The sequence below is a fragment of the Bombyx mandarina genome, chromosome 04 (genome assembly GCF_030267445.1).
Source record: "Bombyx mandarina strain Sakado chromosome 04, ASM3026744v2".
NCBI classification, from domain to species: domain Eukaryota; kingdom Metazoa; phylum Arthropoda; class Insecta; order Lepidoptera; family Bombycidae; genus Bombyx; species Bombyx mandarina.
The window spans coordinates 477,520-503,091 of record NC_143211.1 but is presented as its reverse complement, the minus strand read 5'-3'; the positions used below and the strand labels follow the sequence as shown (position 1 = coordinate 503,091).

The window sequence follows — 25,572 nt, the reverse complement described above, 5'->3', positions numbered from 1 at the left end:
TGTACCGAGCCGGACGCGGCCGGGGCTCTATTAATATGGAAATATTCTATTTTCATACCCACAACGAAGCGCGTACACTCTATTTACAAAGCCTTTACAATTGCCACAAAATAGATTCTCGGGGAACACAATTTCGGATTACAGCAGCAAGCGACAGTTTTATATTGATGTTTATTTTCTAACATAACAAAACCATTTTAATAATTAAAAACATTTCGGCTCAAGAGCTTTTTTTTTTTTTTTTTTTTAATGTAATATTTTTAGCGTTAAATATTGATATGAACGGTTGATGTCGATCCTTTTAAGTGAGTGACGGAGCTGACAATATTATAACATTAATTCGATCACCTTTAATCTCGAAGTTTAACTGTCAATAACAATTGCATTGATATACTTATTCTATTCCGATCATTTCCCTCCTGAATCTGGTACGCGTGATAACTTCGCGGGAAGTATAGGCTGGACGATCACAACAGTAGCTACGAATAGTAGATGGAGAAAGTTTCCTGATACACTTTTATATTGTCTACGTGGGTGAACGAGCTCACGGATCACCTGATGTTAAGTGGCTACCGGAGCCTATAGACATCTACAACGTAAACGCCGCAACCTACCTTGAGTTATGAGTTCTAAGGTTTCAGTTTTTACAACAACAGTTTTTACAACGGCTTACAACGGCCGATTCACAAGACGTCCTACCACTAATACATACCACCATACATTGAAGAATTGTTTGTAAACAACTTGTAGCAACAAAGTATTCCAGGTATAGCTGTACTGTATGTTATACCTGTAAACTATTACTTCGAAAAACGACAATTAGATTGTCATTATTTCATGCCAAAGGAATGTCCATAATAAACCGGTATTTATGCAATACTTCGACTCGGCCTTCCTTTAACCGAGTCATGCAATCCTAACATTTGTAAAAAGTTTTGAGTAATGATTGCGATTAACAACGAATTTGTAAAATTAGAAAGTTTCTGTGACGACGACTACCAAGAACTTTTATGAGCGGGAACTGAATTTTCTTGACATCTTATGTATACTGGTAAGCCGAGTTGTGAACCCGGTCGGGTAGGTATCGCGGACTTTTTTTATTTTTATTTTTTTGGGCCGGAGGCCGAACCTTCTACGAGGTTCCCGCGCCTAGGGGGCGCGCGGGGTATGTTAGACTGCAACTGTTGAGAGCAGAGTATCACGGACCTAACTACTTCTAACGCGAAGCAATAATGCTTTCTGGATTGAACGATGGAACAGTTGTTACAATATGCTATGAAACTTAGACTTTATTTCTCAATGTCGGGACGGGATTTACGTTGTAATGTGTGCTGTGGAATGCCAACTAGTTCACCCATCAATGCAAAAATACTTATTCATTATACATCTCCTAAGTTTTTTTTTATGATTGAAGGATTACTGGTGGCCCGGAGGCCTTTTCAGCTTCACCAGAACAGGTGGGCGAACAAAGGCTCAGCCAGGAGGGGTGGGATTTGCTAGCAGCTGCCCGAGCGCCTCCGAAGGAGACCTTTCAACTCAAGAGCAACTGCTTCGCGAATGAATCTATTACCAGCTCGGAATCGCGACCCGCTGAGAAGATCCGGCGAGAAACTCAGCGGGCTGATGCATGGGTTAGGATGCGCGTCGACCTCTTTGTTGAGTTCGACGAGCACGGTTACCGGGGTCCCTAAGCCTGCTCCTAGTGTTAGAGCTGAAGGCGTCTAATGCAAAGATTATTGGATCTGATGGATCCGGAAGGACGTGAATCTCCTAACTCTCCTGGACCAGTGTAGGTCAAGTAGATTTCAAAGAACTAAACGCCTTATACTTCGAGACGATAACATCAACCTGTTCAGTGAGCAGCACCTGCCTCGGCTAGATTTTTTTATTGTCTACAAAGTTTTCTATTCAAGGAAATAATTTAATAGCTTGCAACGACATGCGACAGTCGCATACCCGGCGCGTCACCTCGGCGCGCGATCTCCGAAGCATCAAACCAAAAAAAAGTTTCAATTCATATAGTTTATGCAGGGACTCTGGACTGGTAAACGTTCATAAAAATACGATCGCCAATGCTATTCATTGACATTGTTGTGAAAATATATTACAAGCAAACTTTAAATATACCTGTCAAATCTTAAATTGGAGCCTAATCGAACCAAGCGCTTTCTCGTGCAATCTAAAATTTACTTCATTTACAATTATATTATTATCGGACCACTGTAGCAATAACACATAAACTGTAGTAAAAACTGAACTAAAAATGAAATGAGAAAAAGAACAACCTCACAAAAAGAAAATAGATTTAGCTTCCATCTAGCGGCTAGCATAGTGAAGGAATTCCAATGTTCACTATTCCTTGTACTTATAGCCATGCACAACAGATGGCGCTGTAACAAAAAATAAAATGAAATAAAATAATAATTATAAAATTAAACCACCAATATCATCAGGGCCGGATTTAGAGGTCTGGAGGACTCGGGGCAACAGAGGAGTGGAGCCCCCCCTGACCCAAAAGTATTTTCCAAATAAAACGGACAATTTTTTCAGTCGAGTTTTCCATTAATTAATTGATTGTGAAACCACGTAGACTCTATTATTATTTAACAAACATATATACCTAGTGAGGTCATAAATTCTGTCACATGTTTAATGTAAAATAATAGAAACAAGTTTATTCATTATGTAACCATTCATATACCAAAATGAACTTAACAAAACATAGATTCATATAACACTGAAGTTTCTTCAAAATGACCTCCGTGATTTTGAATACAGGCCTTCAATCTGCGCCGCCAGTCGTCTATCGCAGCACGAACGAGGTCCATGTCAATATCGGCGGCTGCCTTAATCAAGGATGTCTTGAGTGACTCCAAATTGGGATGAGGCTTTGAGCACGCCTTTTCCTCCAAGTGTTGCCATATCTTGTAATCTAACGGATTCAAATCTGGACTGGAGGAGGGCCAGTCTTCGTGCCGGATGAAGTCGATTTCACGCGCCGCCAGCCAGTCTTGTGTGCTCTTCGCTCTATGAGCTGGCGCCGAATCTTGTTGGAATACCCAGTGCCTGTTATTGAACATGGTATGAGAAACAGGTTCCACAAGGTTCGTCAGGACTGTATTTTGATACACAACTGCATTCGTTTTTACACCTTTCTCACAAAAATGTACCTCTGTTAAGCCCCAATAAGAAATTCCCAACCATACCATGAGCGAGGATGGAAAATGACCTCGTTGGACACGCGGAATATGGTTGCTCGCTTCTTCACTACTGTGTGCGTACACCTTATCATTTTTTTTGTTGTAGCTCTCTTCTACGGTAAACATTTTTTCATCCGAAAAAAGAATTTCCCGATATTTTTTTCCCGCGTACCGCTTCAACAAAGCGCGGCATCTCTTCAGTCTCAGGTCCATTAGACGAGCATTCAAACGATGTCCTGTTTTTCTTCGATATGCCCGAAGCCCTAAGTCTTCATTTAACACCCTTTTCACCGTGGTTCTGCTTAACCCCATCTGAAGGGCCAACAGTTTCTGCTTACGTTTGGGATTTCTTTGAATTCGCGCCTTCACAGCTTTTATCACTGCTGGAGTCCTAACAGACCGAGGGCGACCACTTCTTGACCTGTCATCTACACTAGAGTCTTCATTGTATCATTTGATGGTACGATAAACGAATCTTTTGGTTATATTCAAATTTTTCAGTATGTTAATAATTTGAATTGGCGCGTAACCGCAATGATGCAACGCAATAACTGCAACACGGTCTTCTTTAAGCGTCCACTCCATATTTAAAAATGAGTAACATTCTAAAAGAATACATTTTTATTTTCATGAACAATTCGAAATTCGAATTCAATAAACTTTTTTGTGGCCAGCATTCTAAAAGAAAAGTTTTTACTGTGTGACAATACTTATGACCTGACTAGTTATATTATTAGAAGAAATATATTATTAGAAAAGATGTCTCCTAGTGTTTACTTGTCGGAATTTTAATTTTTTTTTCCAAAGTCTCTATTGTGGAGGCCCTCCGTTAGTGGAGGCCCCGGGGCTCTCGCACCGGTTTCGCTCTCCTGAATCTGGCCCTCAATATCATATTAATTTCCCCACAAAATATCTGCCTTTGAATTGTTAGATCTTCAAATACGCTTGTTCGCTTCGGACTCTACCTCCGGCTTGAGCCCTTCAGTTCTCGCACCCATTCTAGTGCAGACCCTCAAGCTACCAGTAACCCCTCCGTCCCAAACCAAATTAAGTTTGTTGGAGATAAAGTATATGATCATTTTGTGCTAATTAAAACATCCAAAACTAGGAGCCTGTTGTAATTTGAATAATCTTTTAATTGATTTAACGGCACCAACCAACTTTAGGCTTTAAATGAAAGCAAATTAGAATAGCCGTAAATACGAGCCTTCTGCACGATCTTTAAATCTATTTAGCGTCATTAACACGTCACTATGAGAAGCTCGCGCGCGGTAGTTATTAATGATGTATCGCTTCCACACAACGCTTCCCGCTGCTCCACAATCCGCCCTTCCCGACATGCACTGTCACCGCTCCGACACTCCGCCCCATGGCACTGACGAGTGCGGTCGCTAACGCCGCCGCTGCCGCCGCCGCCGCCGGGGCAGGCAAGAAGGCGGCCCAGGTTCAACTCCAGGCCGAACTCAACACCGACGATGAGTGGAATAAGTTCATCAATAGAGACGGACTTTTAGGTAAGTTGATATTTTGAATATACAAATTTAGTTTTAGTATAGTATATACTGTAATTAGGCAGGTCCAGATGCGCAGTCAATCTGCCGGCCCACCGGGCTCACATAACCACGGGAATCTAAACTGCTCTGCATCAAGACTGCCCCAACATTCAAACATAAATGCATGATGTCACGCAACAGAAATCGAAGGGACAGTGGTATTCACATGTCCTTAAGGAAATGTTATAAACTTTATAGGTTTGATTATTGAACTTTGATTACTGAGGTTGAAAACTCATTGCGAATGATAACTATGTTATTATTTGCAATACTTTGTAACCAAAACATTATAACATTGCGGAAAAAATAGGCCTAACCAATCCACCGAGCCGCGAAGCTACAGCATAAATATAATATGTTTAAATCGTTTCATTAAAATTGATAACGTAATTAAACTAGCAAAGTGTTTTAACCATTTCTAACTCACAATAATTGTAATAGAAACTGAACTAATGTTACCGTATTTATGTTACCAGTGATAGACGTGTACACCGAATGGTGTGGACCCTGCATCGGGATGGTTGGGAACCTCAAGAAAATCAAAGTGGAGTTAGGTGGAGACAACCTGCACCTCGCCATCGTAAGCACGTTATACTCGTATCCCATCAGCCCTACGCGCCACCCGCGTTCATACCATCAAAACTGAAATCCTTGTGTTCATCCTAAGTGAGTTCCTCGAGAAGTCCCACAAATGTCAGTATCGCTACTCACCTGATAGGTGATGTCGAAAGTTCAGTTGCAATAGAGTGCCACTGCACCCCTACTTGTTAGGAAGAAAGACGCAAACAGACGGAAGGAGGAGAACTCTGCATGCGTATCGGTAGGCAGCGGCTTGGCTCTGCCCCTGGCATTGCTGAAGTCCATGGGCGACGGTAGCCACTCACCATTAGGTGGGCCGTATTTTCGCCTACAAGGGCAAAAAAAATATATAAAAAAAATGTGTCAGGCCCGCCCTGCCATATACTACTTTAACTTTATTTTTGATGTCTCTTTTTAGGCTAAGTCAGATACGATTGAATGTTTGAAGCGGTTCAGGAAGAGAAGTGAGCCTACTTGGATGTTCATTGCTGTGAGTCAACTTCATTCGATTCTAGTTTTTAATCACACATTTATTTGGATGATGTTCTGTAAAGACTTCACGAAAACGTTATATATGTGTGGTATCCATAACAGAGTAAAAATTATATGTTTGTTGATAGAATGAAGTTAGCGTTCGTTGCTCGTAATCACTTTTCAACTTTCAGTAGTTTAGGTACTGTCTACACAGAGCCATGAGAAAATGTTCATATGTACCTATGTGGTGAAAGGGAGCAGTAGTACGATGTGAATCGTATCGACCAAACTACAACACGTATACACATACATTCGTTGGCTTAGGGCTATTACATATGAACATATTTTTAAAGATATTTTGTTTTTTATTTTGTTTTGTCCTTTTTTTAATTCGCGCACTTCGAAGCCTATTGCCTAGAGGATTTCTGGCACAAAGCAGTAACGCAGGCCCTACCAACTGCTAGCTCTCTGTGGCAACTTATATAAAATTTATGTTGTGGGTTCCAATAACCTTTTAACATCTGGTAGGCCTTGCTCATACCACTGTTATATATTACGCGTGTGATCATGTTAATCATCTTAAATCGCATAAGGTGTACCTACTTGTCATATTTTTGTAAATAAATAGTTATTTTCGAAGGATCTCAACATCTGGCGTGCTATTGGCTAAAAATTTGTTATTTATTTAAGTATCTTTTATCGTTACTATAAAACTATTTATTTTCAAAGGATCTCAACATGCCGCGTGCTAATGGCTAAAAAATGTTTTTTTTATTTAAATATCTTTTACTATAAAACGTTACTATAAAACTGACGGAGCTTATATTTCCGTTTTCTGACGAAGCACCCCTAAGATACTCCTAAGGTTGTTGGCTGTCTATATGAGTTTTCTTTCTGATTAGAATTCTATACACTGCTCAAGGTCAATGCGACCGTAACTTCGATGTCTGTAAACTCATTTGTAATTCCAATACCAAACTTTTGTTTACTTCTGTGCATTGTCGAATAATTTTAATAGTTTGAGAAAAAAAAAAAATACTTATTAAGAAAGCAGATGAGCGTTACGCATCACGGTAGTAAGGTTGTCCTACCCTTCAGATCCAAACACATGATTGCTTTTCAGCTGAAATGCGCAGGTTAGTGAAACAACCTATATGGATTTGCAACGTGACCTTCCACTAGTAGTGTTAGTAATTAGGCAGCAAGCAGTATACAAAGAGTAATTCCACGTACCCCGGAGTCGTACACCGGTATCAGATGTATAGCCAGAACCACCATAAATAATGAATATTTAACTAACAGGCCGGTCAACTCTTGAACGTGGTATTCGGGGCGGACGCTCCCCGACTAGCCCGCACCATAGAACAGGAGTTGCAGAACGAGGAGTTGGCTAGAAAAGGAGAAAGAGAACGACCTAAAAGAGCCCCTCATGAGCTTACGCCTCCTGAGCAGGTTAGACTTAATTTTAATAACTAGATAATTACAGAAATACTACGAGTAAGAGTACTTAAATTTTAGGCCTATTCTTGTGATATAGTACTTAGGTGTTGTTTTAATTGCCGTTATTCCAATGCACGAGAGGCTGAGCTTTCATTTAAGGGCGGGCTCAAATATTCAGTAGTGGTGTATTTGAAGGCTTTCCTAACCGTCAGTAGCCACCATCGGCCGTACACTCGTTTGTACATAAATACAACATCTGGAACTAGTGTTGATTTGGCACGGAACTAAACTTTTTCAACAGTAAATGTCTTGATACGGTTTTAGGCCTAAATTGGTGAATAGCATCTCACTAACGCGTGAATGATTTCGCGCAAAACATTTCGCGGCGAATTCGCCCTTTCTGGACCAGGTCTAAAGTGTGGCATACCGTGCGGTAGAGCGGTTCCTCTACCAGCATCGTCTTTTGGTCCGGCTGGTTCTGGTCCAGTGACATATTCTGTAACATCAGTGGTTCTACCTAGATGGCCTGACTGGCGGCCGTGGCTTGACGGCCAATGTAGATTTACTGGGTAATCATTCTTGCAGACCCACATACAACCCCGCCCCCACAACACGAGGATGTCTTTAGGAAATTCGAGCCACATAACAAAAATAGGTTAAATATCTCTCCGTGCGATTGATTTGAAATATGAAGTAATATATTGTCACATAATTAAAAAGTGAATATAAAGAAATGACATGAAGCGGTCTGTAAAAGAAAGTGAAAAGAAAAGACAAACCTACTTCCGCGTAATACTTAGTTATAAAACACATCATCATCAGCCTATAGCAGTCCTATATCAGCAGCATAGACATAGGCCTCTCCAATTGCACGCCACTGAGCCGAGGATCGTGTTTAGTGGCGTGCAACTGGCGGCAGAATCAAAGATAATCACGTCACATTTAATAAATTCGCAGGAAGTAGCCGAGGCTCAAGAAAAGCTGCAACAAGAGCGGCGTGCTCGGGAAGAGGCTGCAGTGGAAGCCGCAAGGATAATGAGACGCGAGACCAGGGCGTGTCGCTTGGAGACGCACTTCGCCGATGTGTGTCCGGCGCTCGTGATGCCACATGCTCAGAAACATTTGAGGAAGATTACCGATGCGTTGGAGCCTCATGGTTAATAAACGATAAATGTTCGCTGTATAATGAACACACAATATTAGAAATATGCTTGACAAGTTACCAATTACATATTTCGGAACATTACATTACATAATATAGTTGAAAACAAAAATCCTACGATATTTGATGTTAGGATTTTTTTTTAACTAAAACTTTTGAGTCAATTCAGTTATAATAGAAATAATCGTTATTGTATGGCGCGAGGAGCATTCAAAGGCATCGTAGCTCTTTCGTAAGTAAAAACTGCAGATGCTTAAATGATACACATTTGGCTTTGTTCTTCGTCAGATAATTTAGTAATAAATTTTCCTCTACTTATATAGACGAATACAAAGTCCATCTGGTGAGCCGATAGACAACATAACATGAATGCCGCTACCCACCATGATACATGAGGCCGAAGTCTTAATGATCATATTTTTTTATTAATTAATTAGATGGTTGTACAGGCTTGCACGCTTAAAAGGAGACTCCAATCATTGTATTATTTTAACTCGCTTTTGAAGATAAATTATTTTGTATTTTTGGTTGGACGAGCGGTGTTAAATGGTAACCGGAGCCCATTGACATCCACAACGTAAATCTACGGCCGGGGTCCGAACCTCCTACGAGGTCCCCGCGTCTAGGGGGCACGCGGGGTATGTGAGACTCAACGATCTGCAGGTGTACCTACCAGCGCGAACCACACAAGACGTCTTACGTATCTTACGTATTCAACTTGAAATTATTATCTCACCTTTTCGAATTCGGGGGTGGTACGATCAATTGCCCTATACGGGGCGCCTGTGTGGGGCCAGTCCCTGGCCGCGGGAGTGGCGAAGCTGCTGCAACTACCGCAACGCACCATCGCGGTCAGGGTCATCCGCGGTTATCGCACCATCTCCTTTGAGGCGGCGTGTGTACTGGCTGGGACGCCGCCTTGGGTTCTGGAAGCGGAGGCGTTCGCCGCTGACTATCAGTGGCCTGATCTTCGTGCACGAGGCGTGGCGCGTCCCAGCCCCAGTGTGGTCAGAGCGCGGAGTGCCCAATCTCGGCGGTCCGTGCTGAAGTCATGGTCCAGACGGCTGGCCGATCCTTCGGCTGGTCGTAGGACCGTCGAGGCGATTCGCCCGGTCCTTGTGGATTGGGTGAATCGTGACAGAGGACGCCTCACTTTCTGGCTCACGCAGGTGCTCACTAGGCATGGTTGTTTCGGTGAGTTCCTACACCGGATCACAGCCGAGCCGACGGCAGAGTGCCACCATTGTGGTTGCAACTTGGACACGGCAGAGCATACGCTCATCGCCTGCCCCGCATGGGAGGGGTGGCGCCGTGCCCTCGTCGCAAAAATAGGAAACGACTTGTCGTTGAGGAGTGTTGTGGTTGATGCTCGGCGACGACGAGTCGTGGAAGGCGATGCTCGACTTCTGCGAGTGCACCATCTCGCAGAAGGAGGCGGCGGGGCGCCTGAGGGACGCACAATCCCGCCGCCGTCGAGCGGGGGCCAGGGAGGCAGATTTTGTCCAAGCCCTGGCTCTCTAAGTGTTTCGGGTCCTCCTCACATGTCGGTCTGCGGATCGGCGAGGGGGCCTAAGAAGACGACGTGCAAGCTGCTCTGCACGCGTTTTACGCAAGAGCATCCGGGTGATGGAAGGCCGGCTATCCTCGACCCACGCTGATTCGGGTCCAGCGGGGTATTCCGTAGGATAGCCCACTCTAACCGGCGCCATCTAGGCGGGCTTCGGATAGCCTGCCGACCGAGAGGACTGATGGTCGTGGCGCCGACGACCGTCGGTCCGCCGTCCCGAGGGGGAGGGTGATGGGAGAGATGTGCTCCGCACTAAACGCTTCACTTTCCCCCCTTTGCCTTTTCATGAGTTCTGTCTCATGCGAGGTTTGGATGCTGGTTGTTGAGCGACAGGAGGTTTGAGTCAGTTCGACTCTGACATGCCTCGCCCTCCATCCCCAGTGGAGGGCGGAAATCCGGCGATTTCCTCCTGATAAAAAAATAAGAAAAAAAGAACTTTTCGAATTCAGCTAGTGGTAGTTGTAATTACTAAGTACTCCTATGATCATTATTTTAAACGAAATTTCTATGTTTTATACAAAATATATTTTTCAGCTTATAAATTTCCTTTCAGGCTGTGACCTAAAAAGTAAAAACGTTCAAACAAAAATCCAAATAGTCAAAGAAATTATTTTTGATTTATTATTGTTTTAACAGGAGTCATTCTAGCAGACAAATGTCCAATACTCCTTGGTAAAGATGGAGTCAGAGTCCTTGGCGTCGAAGAGCCTGAGCTGGCAACGGAAGCTGCGATATCAGCCATCGCAGAAAGACCCTCATTGGCTTTACTACTGAAGAAAACACCGGAAAAGGATGGTGACGTCATAGGTGGGGTAAATTTGTAAATTCGTGTTGAGCGATGCACCGGTGTTCGAATCCAGGCGGGCACCAATTTTTTTAATGAATTACGTACTCAACAAAGTTCACGATTGACTTCCACGGTGAAGGAATAACATCGTGTAATAAAAATGAAACCCGCAAAATTATAATTTTCGTTATTACTGGTGGTAGGACCTCTTGTGAGTCCGTGCGGCTAGGTACCACCGCCCTGCTTATTTCTGCCGTGAAGCAGTAATGCGTTCCGGTTTGAAGGATGGGGCAGCCGTTGTAACTATATGGAGATTTTAGAACTTATATCTCAAGGTGGGTGGCGCATTTACGTTGTAGATGTCTATGGGCTCCAGTAACCACTTAACACCAGGTGGGCTGTGAGCTCGTCCACCCAATTAAGCAATTAAAAAAACAACCTTTTTATATACTTTCAATTATATTATCAAATGAATTTGGAATTATTTGATTGAACCGTATATTAGTTATCCAAATAGTAATATCAGTTTTGACACAGAACTATGTCGTCGGGCGCTCTACGGTGATGGCATCAAGACAGAAGACGGCGGACCGAACAAGAAGTTCCCCGCTGAGGAACTACGCTCTGACTCCACACCGGGAGTATATGTGCCGGCTGACAGGCACCAGAGAGCTGCTGTGCTGGACTTGCTGTTCCCAAAAGTATAGCTTCGACATTTCTTTGATACCTAATTGAAGATCGAACGTAGTTTTTTATTTTTTATTTTAATTATGGCTCGAGTCTCTTCTTTGACGAATGACTCTGCCAATGTCAGGTAGATAGAATATCAGTGATTTAAATAGATGATAGCAGATAAGATGAATGAGAGCGGGAGAAAAATTTGTAAATATTTTTACAGTTTAATGTTATTGCGGGAAATAAAATAAGCTAATGCATTTACAACTTTAGGATTAGGGAATGTTAAGAGATAGTTCATATTAACTGGGAACGGGATGTTAGTGTTAGTTAGTAAACAATATAGTGGTGGGCATTTATCATTAAGAGCGCATTCCAGAAATGATCTAAAGTACCGATAGATTTACCGCAACTACACATAGGAGAAGGTTTAATTTTTAGCTTAAATAAGAATTGTGGTGAGCATAAGTGACCCAATCGAAGCCTGATAAGTACACTAGAAGACTCCACTTCCAACAGTCAGGAAATAATACACAGATTGCAGTAGTTTACTTAATTCTGTATTGCTTTATTTGTGACTCCACTTTTACAATCTTTAGACATCTGCTCACTACCCAATACACTGATTTCTGTCCCGTTTTTTCAGACTACCGCCTTTTTTATTATGTTACGTCCCCACTACTGTAATTGCTCCCACCAACAGTGTTGCTATTTGGCAATCCGAAAATTGCCCTAACATTAACTATTTTAATTATTTTACAACAAACCTTACAGAACCAAGGTTTGATAAAGACACTAGGATTTATTTTAGAATATTGATATTTGTAGGTAGCTTTTGCCAGTCTGATACGAGTTTAAGTTTAATATTATGAATAAGATCACGACTTACATTCGCGTAGTACTCACAATCACCACTATGTGTTGCTTCTTTAGCCATTTGATCTACAGTTTCATTCCCAAGAATTCCTGTATGTGAAGGGATCCAAACTATTTCAACTTTAATGTTATTTTGATGACAGGTGAACAACAGGTTTTTGATTACACAAACGAGCGGATTTTCTAAACAATTCTTTATCGGGTTCTTTGAAATGGCTTGAATAGCACTAGAACAATCACTGAATATCGCGGAGTAGTTAATTGAGTGCTGCATGATAAACTTTAGACAGCTTATCAATGCAATACACTCACCCGTGAATACTGAGGTTTCTGGGGGTAGTTTGTGCAATTAACCGGAATTTGGATCTTATAACTTGCCGCCTTCTCGCCGGATCTTCTCAGTGGGTCACGTTTCCGATCCGGTGGTAGATTCTGCGAAGCACTGCTCTTGCTAGGGTCAGTGTTAACATCACTCCGGTTTGAGCCCCCTGAGCTCATCTAGTAGTTAAGGTTACACCGAAATAGCCTCTCAAGGCTATCAGCTTAGGTAGGAAAAAAAAGGGAACAACGAGCACATCAGTTAGCTGTAACAGATGGTGTCGTCGCTGGTGGAGCCGGGGCCGCCCCCCACGGCGCCGCACATCGCGCTGATGTTCGGAGCGTGGCAGCGCCGCGCCCTGCTGGCCTTGTGCGACACCTCGCGCCTGCTGCACTACGGGTTCTTCGCTGACGCCAGCCTGACCGAGCCCAAGCTACTGGCTAAGAACATAGAACAGTACGAACTCAGACCAGAAAAGGATTTGTAAGTTTGTGCTCCTTCTAGTGAACTACTGGTGACTATAACTAATGTAACTAGTAAATGACTGGTGGTAGGACTTATTGTGAGCCCGCACGGGTAGGTACCACCACCCTGCCTATTTCTGCGGTAAAGCAGTAATGTGTTTCGGTTTGAAGGATGGGGCAGCCGTTATACTGTAAAAACTGAGACCTTAAACCTCATGTCTCAAGCTGGGTGGCGGAATTTGCGATGTAGATGTCTATGTCTATGTGCCACACCACCGAACATCCCCCGGTGTGATAGCTCCCTGCCGGATATCTGCTTCACACAGTGTGCAGTCAGGCGGGAGCTCCGACTCCTGGACGTCCATAAGTCGAGTGGGCCAGACGGCATCCCCGCAGTGGTTTTGAAAACGTGCGCCCCTGAGCTGACACCTGCGCTAACGCGTTTGTATCGCCTCTCTTATTGCACTAACAGGGTTCCGTCTTCATGGAAGACCGCCCACGTCCACCCTATCCCCAAGAAGGGTGACCGGTCGGACTCATCGAGCTACAGGCCTATCGCGATAACTTCCTTGCTTTCCAAGGTGATGGAGCGAATAATAAATACACAACTCCTGAAGTATCTTGAGGATCGCCAGCTGATCAGTGACCGACAGTACGGTTTCCGTCACGGTCGCTCAGCTGGTGATCTTCTTGTATACCTTACTCACAGGTGGGCTGAAGCCTTGGAGAGCAAGGGCGAGGCTCTTGCTGTGAGCCTTGATATCGCGAAGGCCTTCGACAGGGTCTGGCATAGGGCACTTCTATCGAAGCTACCATCTTACGGAATCCCAGAGGGTCTCTGCAAGTGGATCGCTAGCTTTTTGGATGGGCGGAGCATCACGGTCGTTGTAGACGGTGACTGTTCTGATACCATGACCATTAACGCTGGCGTTCCACAGGGTTCGGTGCTCTCCCCCACGCTTTTCATCCTGTATATCAATGACATGCTGTCTATTGATGGCATGCATTGCTATGCGGATGACAGCACGGGGGATGCGCGATATATCGGCCATCAGAGTCTTTCTCGGAGCGCGGTGCAAGAGAGACGATCAAAACTTGTGTCTGAAGTGGAGAACTCTCTGGGGCGAGTCTCCGAATGGGGTGAATTGAACTTGGTTCAATTCAACCCGATAAAGACACAAGTTTGCGCGTTCACTGCGAAGAAGGACCCCTTTGTCATGGCGCCGCAATTCCAAGGAGTATCCCTGCAACCTTCCGAGAGTATCGGGATACTTGGGGTCGACATTTCGAGCGATGTCCAGTTTCGGAGTCATTTGGAAGGCAAAGCCAAGTTGGCGTCCAAAATGCTGGGAGTCCTCAACAGAGCGAAGCGGTACTTCACGCCTGGACAAAGACTTTTGCTTTATAAAGCACAAGTCCGGCCTCGCATGGAATACTGCTCCCATCTCTGGGCCGGGGCTCCCAAATACCAGCTTCTTCCATTTGACTCCATACAGAGGAGGGCCGTTCGGATTGTCGATAATCCCATTCTCTCGGATCGTTTGGAGCCTCTGGGTCTGCGGAGGGACTTCGGTTCCCTCTGTATTTTATACCGTATGTTCCATGGGGAGTGCTCTGAGGAATTGTTCGAGATGATACCAGCATCTCGTTTTTACCATCGCACCGCCCGCCACCGGAGTAGAGTTCATCCATACTACCTGGAGCCGCTGCGGTCATCCACAGTGCGTTTCCAGAGATCTTTTTTGCCACGTACCATCCGGCTATGGAATGAGCTCCCCTCCACGGTGTTTCCCGAGCGCTATGACATGTCCTTCTTCAAACGAGGCTTGTGGAGAGTATTAAGCGGTAGGCAGCGGCTTGGCTCTGCCCCTTGCATTGCTGAAGTCCATGGGCGACGGTAACCACTCACCATCAGGTGGGCCGTATGCCCGTCTGCCTACAAAGGCAATAAAAAAAATAAAAAAAAAAATGCGCTCCGGTAACCACTTAACACTAGGTACGCCGTGAAGTCGTCCACTCACCTAAGCAAAAAAAATATCAGTTATTGATACCATGTTCAGAAGTCGGCTAGGTATAACTCCGTTTTTTTTTTATTTTAAGCGACTTAGATCGACTTCCTTTAGCTTGAGAACATGTCACCTGCCCCACATTGTTCCTCTATCTTTACCTATAAAATAAGATAGAATATGTTATTACCAATAAACCTAACTGAAAATTCGAGCCTTGTACCACCGTATAATATTAATTTTCAGCTCTGAAACAATAGTCCTGATGATAGCAGTAGGTCTGGCGGCGCCTGAGCTGGCAGATCCCAAAGACATTCCACCTCAAGGTCCACCAGAACAGTTATTGGCGTTAGGTCCTCTGCACGTCAGTGAAGACGCGGTCGTGGGAGCGGAAGAGTGCGCTAAGTTCTTTCCACCCGGTTACAGCGAGCCCGAGCCGAAACCGAAGCAAAAACCGAAGAAAAAGAAAAAGGTATGCATGTATGAACAGTTAAAATCTAACATTCTATTGTAGAAAATGGTAATGTATCCCTTGAAGCCCACTGAGTTTCTCGTTGGATCTTCTCGATGGGTCGCGATCCCGATCTGGTGGTAGATTCTGCGACGCACTGCTCTTGATAGGGCTAGTGTTGGCAAATTCTCTCAGGTTGAGCCCGTGAGCTCACCTACCCGTCCGAGCGTAGCTGGAATAACCTCTTAGGCTTCCCGCGAAAACCCGGGGAAATAAATTAAGTTGTAATAAATAAAGGTAAACGGTTGCTAGACTCTGGATGTAGTATTTGGCAGCGATAACTTACTATATTCTACCTAAGCCGATGATACTCTCGAGAACCGTCAACCGAGATGTCACATTAGAACTCTTTATAACGTTTATTAAATCAAAACTTACACTTTTACAAAACTTAATCCTCAGAGTTTTCGTTGCAGACCAAACGCCACGAAACTAAAGACCTTACGGAAGAATCTAATACACAAAGTCAAAGCATTGAAACTGGTGAACCCGGTGAGTCGGAAGCGGCTGTTGAAGGGGACAACGACGGCGATGTTGAGGTGGAGGGAGACGTCGAGGGGGAGGGGGAGGTCGAGGAGGATGGAGAGGATGGAGAAGAGCAGCAAGCGGTTGATAAGGCCACGTCCCCTCCGCCGCCCGCGCCGCATTGAACGCCAAACTTCAATTTTCTTGGACTCGACTCTCGGACGTCTAATTCTCACATAGCAACACGATCCAAGTACATGTACAGCATCACCATACAGCTGGTTTGGTAACCTGCGCCACGGCACCCGCTTCAAGTCTCTGAGTTTCGGTGACCACTTAACACTAGATGGGTCGTGAGCTCGTTGACCCATGTAGCACAATTAAAAGAACTCATTTCTCCGCTTTTCATTAGGCAAATAACCTAGGGTAATGTTTACCGTAGTTTTAAATTTTGTTACAAAATTACTTTCGAAATCGTTCAATAAATAAAACAACCAAATACAATCTATTTAAAATGTGTTTCCTTTTCATTTCATTTATTTATAAATAGTCAATTAATTATACATGCTTTATTTTTAACAATAAAATTTAATAATAATACTAATAACAGTTATGAGTGACGTTTCACATACAGGATGCTCCATTTTATAACTAAAACAATTCGTCCCGTCAGAACCAAAAGGTCGCACACGACTATCAGACTCGCGATACGAACAAGTGATTTTCAAATAAACAGGGCTACCGTCGCGACACACACACACACACACACACACCTTGAGTTCAATCAAACACTTCCGTTACTTTTTCCCAACTGCAATTGTACTGCTTATAAATTACATAATATATAAGTAAAAATAAGCCAATTATCTCTATCCGAGCCTTGAGCTGTCTTTTCTCTGCGACCTAGTGCCGCGCCCGACGTAGCGCTGTCGACGTAGCGCGATGGCGTAGCACACGCGACGTAGCCGGATATGCGTAGCGCAGTCGACGTAGCGCGGCCCACGTAGCGCACCAGTATTGAATAAATAAACCGCAGTAGACTCGTCGAACACCGAAATATTTGAAAACCAGACGCTGTATTGTTGACCGATCAAAGTTCAAAGTAAGTTTCGTTCGAAGCTCGTCCCCCGCAGCCGCGCGCCGCGGGGCCGGGGGCAGGTTACACCACTGAATCTTTTCGGTTCCTGAAATTAAGATAAAGCTTTATGTAGTTTTCATAAATTTTTGTATAATTGCGGAGACAGGTGGTCGACCCACCACCGCAGCGCGGACGGCTAGCGGTGTGTGCGTCTTCTATCTACGTCATTGGCTAGTAGATCAAATCTGGCAAAATCGTATGCCGCGGGAATAATTACAAATAATCTTTCGTGTTGTGATGAAGATGAGGATGTGATGAGGAGGCGATTGCATGCATCAGAGATGCGAATGTTGCGATGGATGTGTGGAGTAACGAGAATGGATAGAATACGAAATGAATGTGTTAGAGGAAGTCTGAAAGTGGCACCTGTTGTTGAGAAGTCCTTGGGATGGTATGGACATGTGATGAGACGAAATAAAATTGAGGTTGGTAAGAGAGTGTTAATAATGGATGTGGAAGGATATTCAGGAAGAGGTAGACCTAAGAAGAAATGGATAGATTGTGTGAAAGTTGATATGTGTAAGAGGGGAGTGAGCGAAAAAATAGTGTATGATAGAGGAGTATGGAAGGAGAAAACATGTAGAGTCGACCCAGGTGACTGGAAGAAGGGCAGGAGGATGATGATAGTGATGAGAAGTGTTGCGACAAGCGTGCGGCGTTACCAGATGTAGTGCGTGTCGTGGTGCGGCGAGCGCATGACGCCGACGCCGCCGCCGAGCCGCCGGTAGTTCATGGCGCCGCACAGCCGCCACTGGTTCGATTCCGGGTCGAACACCTGCCGCCCAACGACACGTTGTTAATTGAATATCATACAAGCATTATTGTAAATGATACAACCCGTGCGACTGCAGTATTTAGTTACATAACTAAATTATCTTCGTCGATGTTGCTGCTTATAATCACAACCCGTGTGTCTCCATATCTTTCTCTTTCTCTTCCTATGAGTGTGAGTGTGTGAGTCAGTCATTCTTAAAATTCATGTCGTAGATATCCCCAAATTATTATTTTTTTATTAGTAATTTGAAATACAAAAATGATTTTCTTGGGACAGGGAGAATTCGGTGACTTCTCTAGTTAAGTCATTATAAGAACAGAGAAAGTAAAGGAAGTGCGTACCTCAATGGACTTGAGGTAGGCGGTCCCGTCGAAGCCCCCGACGGCGTAGAGCTGCGAGTTGACCACGGCGAGCCCCACGCCCGACCGGCGCGACGTCATGGCCACCACGGGCGCCCACGAGTCCGTGCTGGGCTCGTACCGTTCGGCGGAGGACAGCTCGGTGCAGTCGTCCCGGCCCCCCACGGCGTAGATCTGCCCGTCGAACACGGCGCAGCCCAGGTGCTTCCTCCTGGTGGACATGGGAGCCACGGGCGTCCACTTGTTGTGCCGCGGGTCGTACCGCTCCACGGTGTTGAGCGGCGCCTGCCCGTCGGAGCCGCCCACGGCGTACAGATGTCCGCCCAGCACTGCCACGGCGACGCCCAGACGCCGCGTGGTCATGGGCGCGACCTTGGTCCAGCGGTTCTCCTTGGGGTCGTACCGCTCGACGTGGTTGAGGCACTGGACGCCGTCCTGGCCGCCCACGGCGTACAGCGCGCCCTCCAGCACGGCCACGCCCACGGACGTGCGGCACGACGACGTGGGCGCGACGGCGCCGCACCTGCGGGGCGCGCGTCACGTCAGTGTCAATGTAATACAATGTAGATCACATAAAAAATTCGAATCATTGGTAGTTTCATACAAAAATAAATTTATTAATTGTTTGAACTGTTGGATGACAGCTCTGAATTAATATTAAAAAGGACCGTTAAAGCGTCCATTCAGTTATAAACGCGTTAAAACGAGATAGACAATAATAAAGTTCAGCTCCTTTCAAACAATGAATACAACAAAAAATGTGACGGAATGTTTGTGTGTGAATTTTTTTTTACGTAATACATATATGTACATCGTTGCTAGTGTGACCACACTTCGAGACTCCCTATATCCTTTCGTTCGGGCAGGGATCGAACCTCTAGCGATTTGTTCGCGCCAAGAAGGTACGTGGGGTATGTGAACCTTGACGGTCTGCAGATGTAGGGAGCTGACCGCGGGCCCGAGGTTGTTACCCCCTTACACTCTCGGCCGACGTTCAGTCTGGGTCCGGGGTGAGAGCGTAGCTGTGTGGCGTCGTGGTCCTGGAGTGAGCACGTACCACTGGTTGGTCTGCGGGTCGTACCGCTCGATGCTGTTGAGGTAGCTCTGTCCGTCGTGGCCGCCCACTGCGTACAGCAGGTCGTGCAGCACGGCCACGCCCACGCCGCAGCGCCGCTTGGACATGGGCGCCACCATCTTCCACTCGCCGCTCTGCGGGTCGAACCGCTCCACCGACGCGATGGCGTCCCCGGAGCACCAGCCGCCCACCGCGAACAGCACCTCGCCTAGTTATGCATGCGTGATCAACTTCTATTAAATGTAATCTTGACTGGATTCTTTTTTATTTATTGCTTAGATGGACGTGCTCACACCCCATCTGGTGTTAAGTGGTTACTGGAGCCTATAGATATCTACAACATAAATGCGCCACCCACCTTAAGATATAAATTCTAAGGTCTCAGTATAAATATAACGGCTGCCCCTCCCTTCAAGCCGAAACGCATTACTGCTTCACGGCAGAAATAGGCGGGGTGGTGGTATTTACCCGTGCGGACTCAGAAGATGTCCTACCACCAGTAAATTTTCAATAGATTCAAAACTAATTAAAATTTATCTGTTACCCCCCTTAGGGCGGTGGTGCAGAACCTCAAAAAACTGGTAGCTCTGGTATTAAACTAGGTAAACAATTTTGATCCCAGTTCTTCTTATGTGATACCTTCTTGTTGCTGTCTTCGGAGCAGACATACTGGACTCAATTGATATAAAACTGGATTAAATATAGTGAATGGTCCCATAATTCATGTCACATACAAATAATACATGCTTGTTATTTTTCGATACCGGAGTAACTCCCGGCGTAGTTAAATAACTACTCATAGATTCCACACTACAGACGTACATAATAATATAGCCGCCAGACAAAACAAATTTCTGATGTTTAAGTTAAAATACAGATGTTGGCACGTGCGGCCGTACCTCGCCTGGTAGGCTTCCTGGGCCGAGTCCTAGGTCCCTGCATGAGCGGACGCTCCTGCGGCAGCAGCAGGTAGTTCTTGGCCTCGTCCAGCAGGTCGCGGCAGGCGTCGTCGGAGCGGATCAGCAGCTCCGAGGAGACGGTGCCCACCAGGAACTTGGGACTCAGCAGCGGCAGTCGGACGTGCTGGAGCACCTGCGCCAGGTGCTGCCGCCGCTCGGCCACGTTGTACTTGACCCAGGACATGACGGCCTGGAAGGTCTGCTCCTCCGAGCGAACGTTCAGCTCGTCCGAGGACACGATGTCGATCAGCTGCGAGGCGGGCAGCAGTAGGAACTCTTCACTCTCCATCACCTGCAGACAAAGACCCAGTGAAATTATTGAATCTTTCTGTTGTAGCTAGCTAGTATACCATTAGATATCAGAAGTATTTATATATTTTATAATTGATTTAATAGTAGTTCTGTTCCTGACGGAGAACTACTCCGAGGTCACCAAACTGTTGCATGGGTGGCACATATTATAGCTTTTGTGGTGCATGAGTGGCATTGAAGTCCGGCAGGAATTAACTTTTTTTTAATTACAATTACAAAGCTATCATAATTTAATAAATTGGCGTTCTACATTGAAGGGCCCTCGAGCTCCTATGTCAAACTATACTCCCTCTGTTATGTTTGCTGAAAACTTATAGAACTAAAAAGTACATCGAGAATACAACTCATCTTTCACAGAAGCATTGAGTACAATCGTGTATTGAATGCAAATCGCATGGAAATATACTATAGTCAGTGTCACTAACCAGTTGACCTTTTAGATGGACAACAAACATTTATATAATTTATGTTTAATTTTAAGGTAATATTGATTGTCATCACTTGAAAGTTTCATAGGAAATGAATTTCTATAGACTGGAGTCCCGGAGCCCTTTGCTGGAAGAGCAGCTGTCATCCGATGTTAGAAAGATACATCTGCTTAAAGACAATAGAGCACACCTCTGGGAAGTTCTGTTGTGTGAACTTATCGGCGATCCGGAGCAGTTCCCGACACGAGTGGGTGTCGGCGAAGGCTCTGATGCCGAGACAGTTGGAGCAGTCCAGCTGACGCTTGAGGAACTCGCAGCACACGTCCTGGATCTCTTGCAGCTGCAGCAGGCACGCAGCCGGGAGCAGGGCCTGAGCGATGAAGACCGTATTACTTTCCAAATTCAATGCCAATCTTTATGGCTTACAATTGACAAGCCCGCCCTTTCATTACCGACATCAGTATGCCGCTTAAGGTCGACGCATAGTGAACGCAACACACAAAAGGTGCTCCTGAAAAACCCAAGGATTGAACTTGGTAATAGTCTAAACTTTTATACAAACTTTTTTACTGGTGGTCCTCTTGTGAGCCTGCGCGGGTAGGTACCACCACCCTGCCTATTTCTGCCGTGAAACAGTAATGCGTTTCTGTTTGAAGGGTGGGGCAGCCGTTGTAACTATACTTGAGACTTTAGAACTTATATCTCAAGGTGGGTGGCGCATTTACGTTCTAGATGTCTCCTCCTCCTCCTCTCTAGATGGCTCCAGTGACCACTTAACACCAGGTGGGCTGTGAGCTCGTCCACAAAGCTAAGCAATAAAGCAATAAAATATAAACAACAAACAAGACACCACCTCGTTTGCTACGTGCTGTTACGTACTATAGGCACATCGTGTAGTACCTGCACGTTACTCTCCTCGACGACGATGTGCGCGGTGTAGCAGAACTCCACGAGCTGCTCCATGGCCTGCTCGTCCACGTCCCGGATCGTGACTTCGGTGGCGCGAGACTCGGCCAGTTCCCCAGTGAACATCGCTCGGAAGTACGGGCTGCATGCTGATAGGATTACTCTGTTCCCAGGCATTTTTCAAGGATAAGAGAATCGATTCTATGGCTTCTCGCAATTTCTGATATCTTTTATCAGATATTGTCAAATTAAATAGGTTCTGTAGCAACATTCATTTCTTAATTTAGTAGCCACCTACGGAGCACTACAGAAACAACCAGATTCGCTACAAGAGGCGATTAGCAGTAGACGAGGTACGAACTAAGATACATCTAGGAAACGATAAAGGTGCGCTTTTTTATGTTTGAGTCATTACTGGTGGCCCCGAGACCTTTCCAGTTTCACCAAGACAGGTGGGCCAGCAAGGCCTCAGCCAGGAGAAGTGGGATTGGCTAACAGATACCCGAGCGCCTCCAAGGAAGATCTAACACCTCAAGATAGCTGCTACGCAAATAAATCTACTGCCGGATCGAAATCGCGACCCGCTGAGAATATTCGGCAAGTAACTCAGCGGACTGATGTTTAGGTTAGGTTACACGTCGAAATCTTTGCGGAGATCGACGAGCACTGTTACCAGAATCTCTAAGCCTGCTCCTAGTGTTAGAGCTAAAGGCGCTAATGCAAAGGTTATGTTACTTTGCCAATATTCAGGCACAAAGCATTCAAACTAAATCTGTTTAGGTACATGTGTGAAACCAACCTGTGAGCAAAGAGTTTCCTGTTAGCAACGTTGAGCACGACATCGCATAGCTCACGATGACGTCGCAGTGCGGAGAGTTCGCCGAGTATGGCGCGCGGATGTTTCTCCGAGGTGTGGGACAGCCGCGCGCCACCTGGGGATCCGCCCTCACCCATCCTGGGTTAAAACAGAATATCTAGATTCGGTGAAAAGTTTGATTACTGAGACAATTATATTAAAATCTATAATGTCAATGTTCTTCATCAATGTATACATGAAATATATTGATAATTTTTAACTGAAGATGTAAATTAACTAATATCTCAATATTTTTCCACTTTATAAACTCCAGAAAAAATAAAAACGATTCATTTTACATACAAAAGTATTACACAATCAAATAAAATTGTACAAGACCTTGTCTGAACAATTAGTAAACTTACATCAAGGCTAATGTAGCATACAGATCAGAGTGATTCTAATTTGTTTTGTGTTTACTTATGGAGAATTTAATTCAAGCCTTTAGCTTAATTGTGGAATTTCTTTCCTATAATGTTGATATTTTGCATAATTCCCATGAAATATTATTTTTTATCTCTAATAATGTTTTTGTATTCCATAGACCCGATGAATAGCATAGGTCAAGATCTGTTCAGTCCAAATACTGCTGGCCTAGAATCACTATATCAATATACTTAATGTATTATGTTGAGATATATATTGTTATTAGATATACCTATTTATTATTTTAATAAAATGAGATTCTAGATTAAATTATAACCATTGAAATCATTAAAAGTGGACATTATATCTTTAGAACAAAAGAAATAATTACAAGGAAAGGACAACCAGGTAAATTTAGATTATGAACATGGAAGACTTAAGGGCAGAATATTATCAAGCAATAAACACATAATACTGCACACCAAGAAAATCCTAGATTTTAATTCAATCATGTGTTGAATGTTGGATTGTTGAGTATAGTTTGTAATGGATCAGGAAACAGGATACAAAGTATGATTGACTCATCTTTATTTTGTTTGACAATGCATGATGACTATTGATATTTTTATAACTCAGAGACCCATCTGGATACATTTTTTTAAGTATTGCCAACACTGAATACTATCAATAATTAGCAATCACATCATGCTTGTCATTGCCTGGCCAAAACATATGGTTTTTATCATAATTTATATGACACACCTTATCAAGTCACGCTGAAGTTCAAACACTAGAGAAGATTGTGAGCTCAAGTTCATGTCTCAAGAGAGGTGGCTGTATATATTAATGTCTAGGGGATCTAATGAGCCCTAATGAGATCTAATCTAATTATTAGTGATTATTTCTCATAGTCAAAAAAAAGACTATGAGAAATAATCACTAAATCAATAAACATGTGTTACACATTAGTTGAATGTGACATTGACATATTTTACTTTGATAAGAAACATACATTCTTCATTTGTAAAATTCACTTTTTTATTGACACAGGACACATTTGTGTTAACCCCACACCACCTATTCCACTAATTTCTGCTACAAAGCTGTCATGTGTTCTGGTATAAGGATGGAATAGCCAACACTCCTTCAAACTGAAAAAGTAATCTTAAATCTGGTGATATTCATTTTCTGATATATGTAGTGTCTGACTCCTAAAGAGATGGGCTGGGAGCTTGTTTACTCTAAAGCTATATATTTCTAAGTCCCCAGTTCTAACCCTCTAAGTCAGTTGCATCAAAGCTTCCTAATATCACTTTCATATTTTGCCATCAATACTAGTTATATCCCAATTATTATAACATAATACCTATCACCAATACTCAACTGCTAAATCTAGCCATACTATTGTCTAGTAGGTTTAAGATCAAGCAAGGGACAGGTCCTAATATTATGAGTGATGATGCTACCTAAGCATTGCGAGAGTAAAAAATTTTATAATTAAATATTAGATTATAGATTAGATTATATTATATTATAAGATAAAAACAATTTTATAATTGAATTGTAATATCTTGCATTATATAAGAATTTTACCATAATTTAAAAACAATGTTTTCAATAGCGTTACAACAAACCATCAAAACACGGTTATCCATAATTTATTAGAACATGAGTTAAGAAATATGAATGTCACATTTAATATAAACAAAACATTACTATCAAAATCATGTTTTTATCAATATAAAGCAAAGAAAAATCACACTACCACTACAGGGATAAAATGCTGTTTCCATGGACTGAATAAATTTTGTTTAAAAGTTAGCTATATGGGTAATGAAAAAAAGTAACGATATGTATTAGGATTAATTGCACTGTAATTTATGGGTGTTTCTTGAACTAATTTGTATTTTCGAGCATTTGAAGTTTCACTCACCTTTTGTGGCCGCGTGCGTTACCCAGCTGCAAACGCAGCGGGGGCGAAGCCCAACCCCACACGGAGTCAATCTGAAAACGATCATACACTCAAAACGAAATCCACCTGAATAATATTTCCCAACGAATAATATATGCAATGTCCACACACAGCCATCACCCGTACTCACCTTTGACGATTTTGTTCTACCCCACGAACAAACGTCCCCAAAGGAAAACGAAATATTTACAACAAGTCACAATGTGGAATGTTAACCGTTTAACAGAACATGGATATCACGATTTAATGTTTCAAATGTTTATAAACTAGAGAAGGTTTAATCAGACATAACACTTTTGTAAACTGTGGTCCATAGATTATATACAATAATATAGAATATATTGATCA

The 25,572-nt window shown here is 43.7% G+C and overlaps 2 protein-coding genes across 4 annotated transcripts; one reads left to right on the top strand and one right to left on the bottom strand.

Moving 5' to 3' along the window:
- Positions 1 to 4,104: 4,104 nt before the first annotated feature.
- Positions 4,105 to 16,584, top strand: LOC114249468 (thioredoxin domain-containing protein 3 homolog). Of its 2 annotated transcripts, none has more exons than XM_028183063.2 (10): positions 4,105 to 4,714; positions 5,230 to 5,333; positions 5,751 to 5,822; positions 7,109 to 7,258; positions 8,204 to 8,402; positions 10,612 to 10,782; positions 11,300 to 11,463; positions 12,907 to 13,115; positions 15,349 to 15,574; positions 16,030 to 16,584. In XM_028183063.2, exons 1-10 carry the CDS (start codon positions 4,570 to 4,572, stop codon positions 16,261 to 16,263), a joined length of 1,674 nt encoding a protein of 557 aa, XP_028038864.2. In that variant the 5' UTR covers positions 4,105 to 4,569; the 3' UTR covers positions 16,264 to 16,584. The 2 variants fall into 2 exon arrangements, with proteins under 2 accessions (XP_028038864.2, XP_028038861.2); XM_028183060.2 differs by having other exon boundaries at positions 16,018 to 16,584.
- dbo (Kelch-like protein diablo) lies at positions 16,578 to 25,559 on the bottom strand. Of its 2 annotated transcripts, none has more exons than XM_028183057.2 (10): positions 25,355 to 25,559; positions 25,186 to 25,256; positions 22,830 to 22,985; positions 22,025 to 22,193; positions 21,315 to 21,494; positions 20,325 to 20,676; positions 19,408 to 19,633; positions 18,333 to 18,873; positions 17,879 to 17,991; positions 16,578 to 17,262 (listed from the first exon to the last, which is right to left on the bottom strand). In XM_028183057.2, the coding sequence occupies exons 3-10, from the start codon at positions 22,982 to 22,984 to the stop codon at positions 17,238 to 17,240; spliced, it is 1,761 nt and encodes a 586-aa protein (XP_028038858.1). In that variant the 5' UTR covers position 22,985; positions 25,186 to 25,256; positions 25,355 to 25,559; the 3' UTR covers positions 16,578 to 17,237. The 2 variants fall into 2 exon arrangements, with proteins under 2 accessions (XP_028038858.1, XP_028038859.1); XM_028183058.2 differs by having other exon boundaries at positions 22,830 to 23,004; positions 25,355 to 25,548.
- Between the last annotated feature and the right edge of the window lie 13 nt (positions 25,560 to 25,572).

Bases quoted from the DNA above. Each gene is read 5' to 3' on its own strand.
- LOC114249468 (XM_028183060.2), top strand. From the start codon at position 4,570: ATGGCACTGACGAGTGCGGTCGCTAACGCCGCCGCTGCCGCCGCCGCC. The intron at 5,823-7,108 runs GTGAGTCAACTT...TTTAACTAACAG, and splicing joins CTACTTGGATGTTCATTGCT to GCCGGTCAACTCTTGAACGT. The intron at 11,464-12,906 runs GTATAGCTTCGA...TAGCTGTAACAG, and splicing joins TGGACTTGCTGTTCCCAAAA to ATGGTGTCGTCGCTGGTGGA.
- dbo (XM_028183057.2), bottom strand. From the start codon at position 22,984: ATGGGTGAGGGCGGATCCCCAGGTGGCGCGCGGCTGTCCCACACCTCG. The intron at 21,495-22,024 runs GTACTACACGAT...TTCATCGCTCAG, and splicing joins TCGAGGAGAGTAACGTGCAG to GCCCTGCTCCCGGCTGCGTG. The intron at 20,677-21,314 runs GTGTGCTCTATT...CTTTGTCTGCAG, and splicing joins CACAACAGAACTTCCCAGAG to GTGATGGAGAGTGAAGAGTT.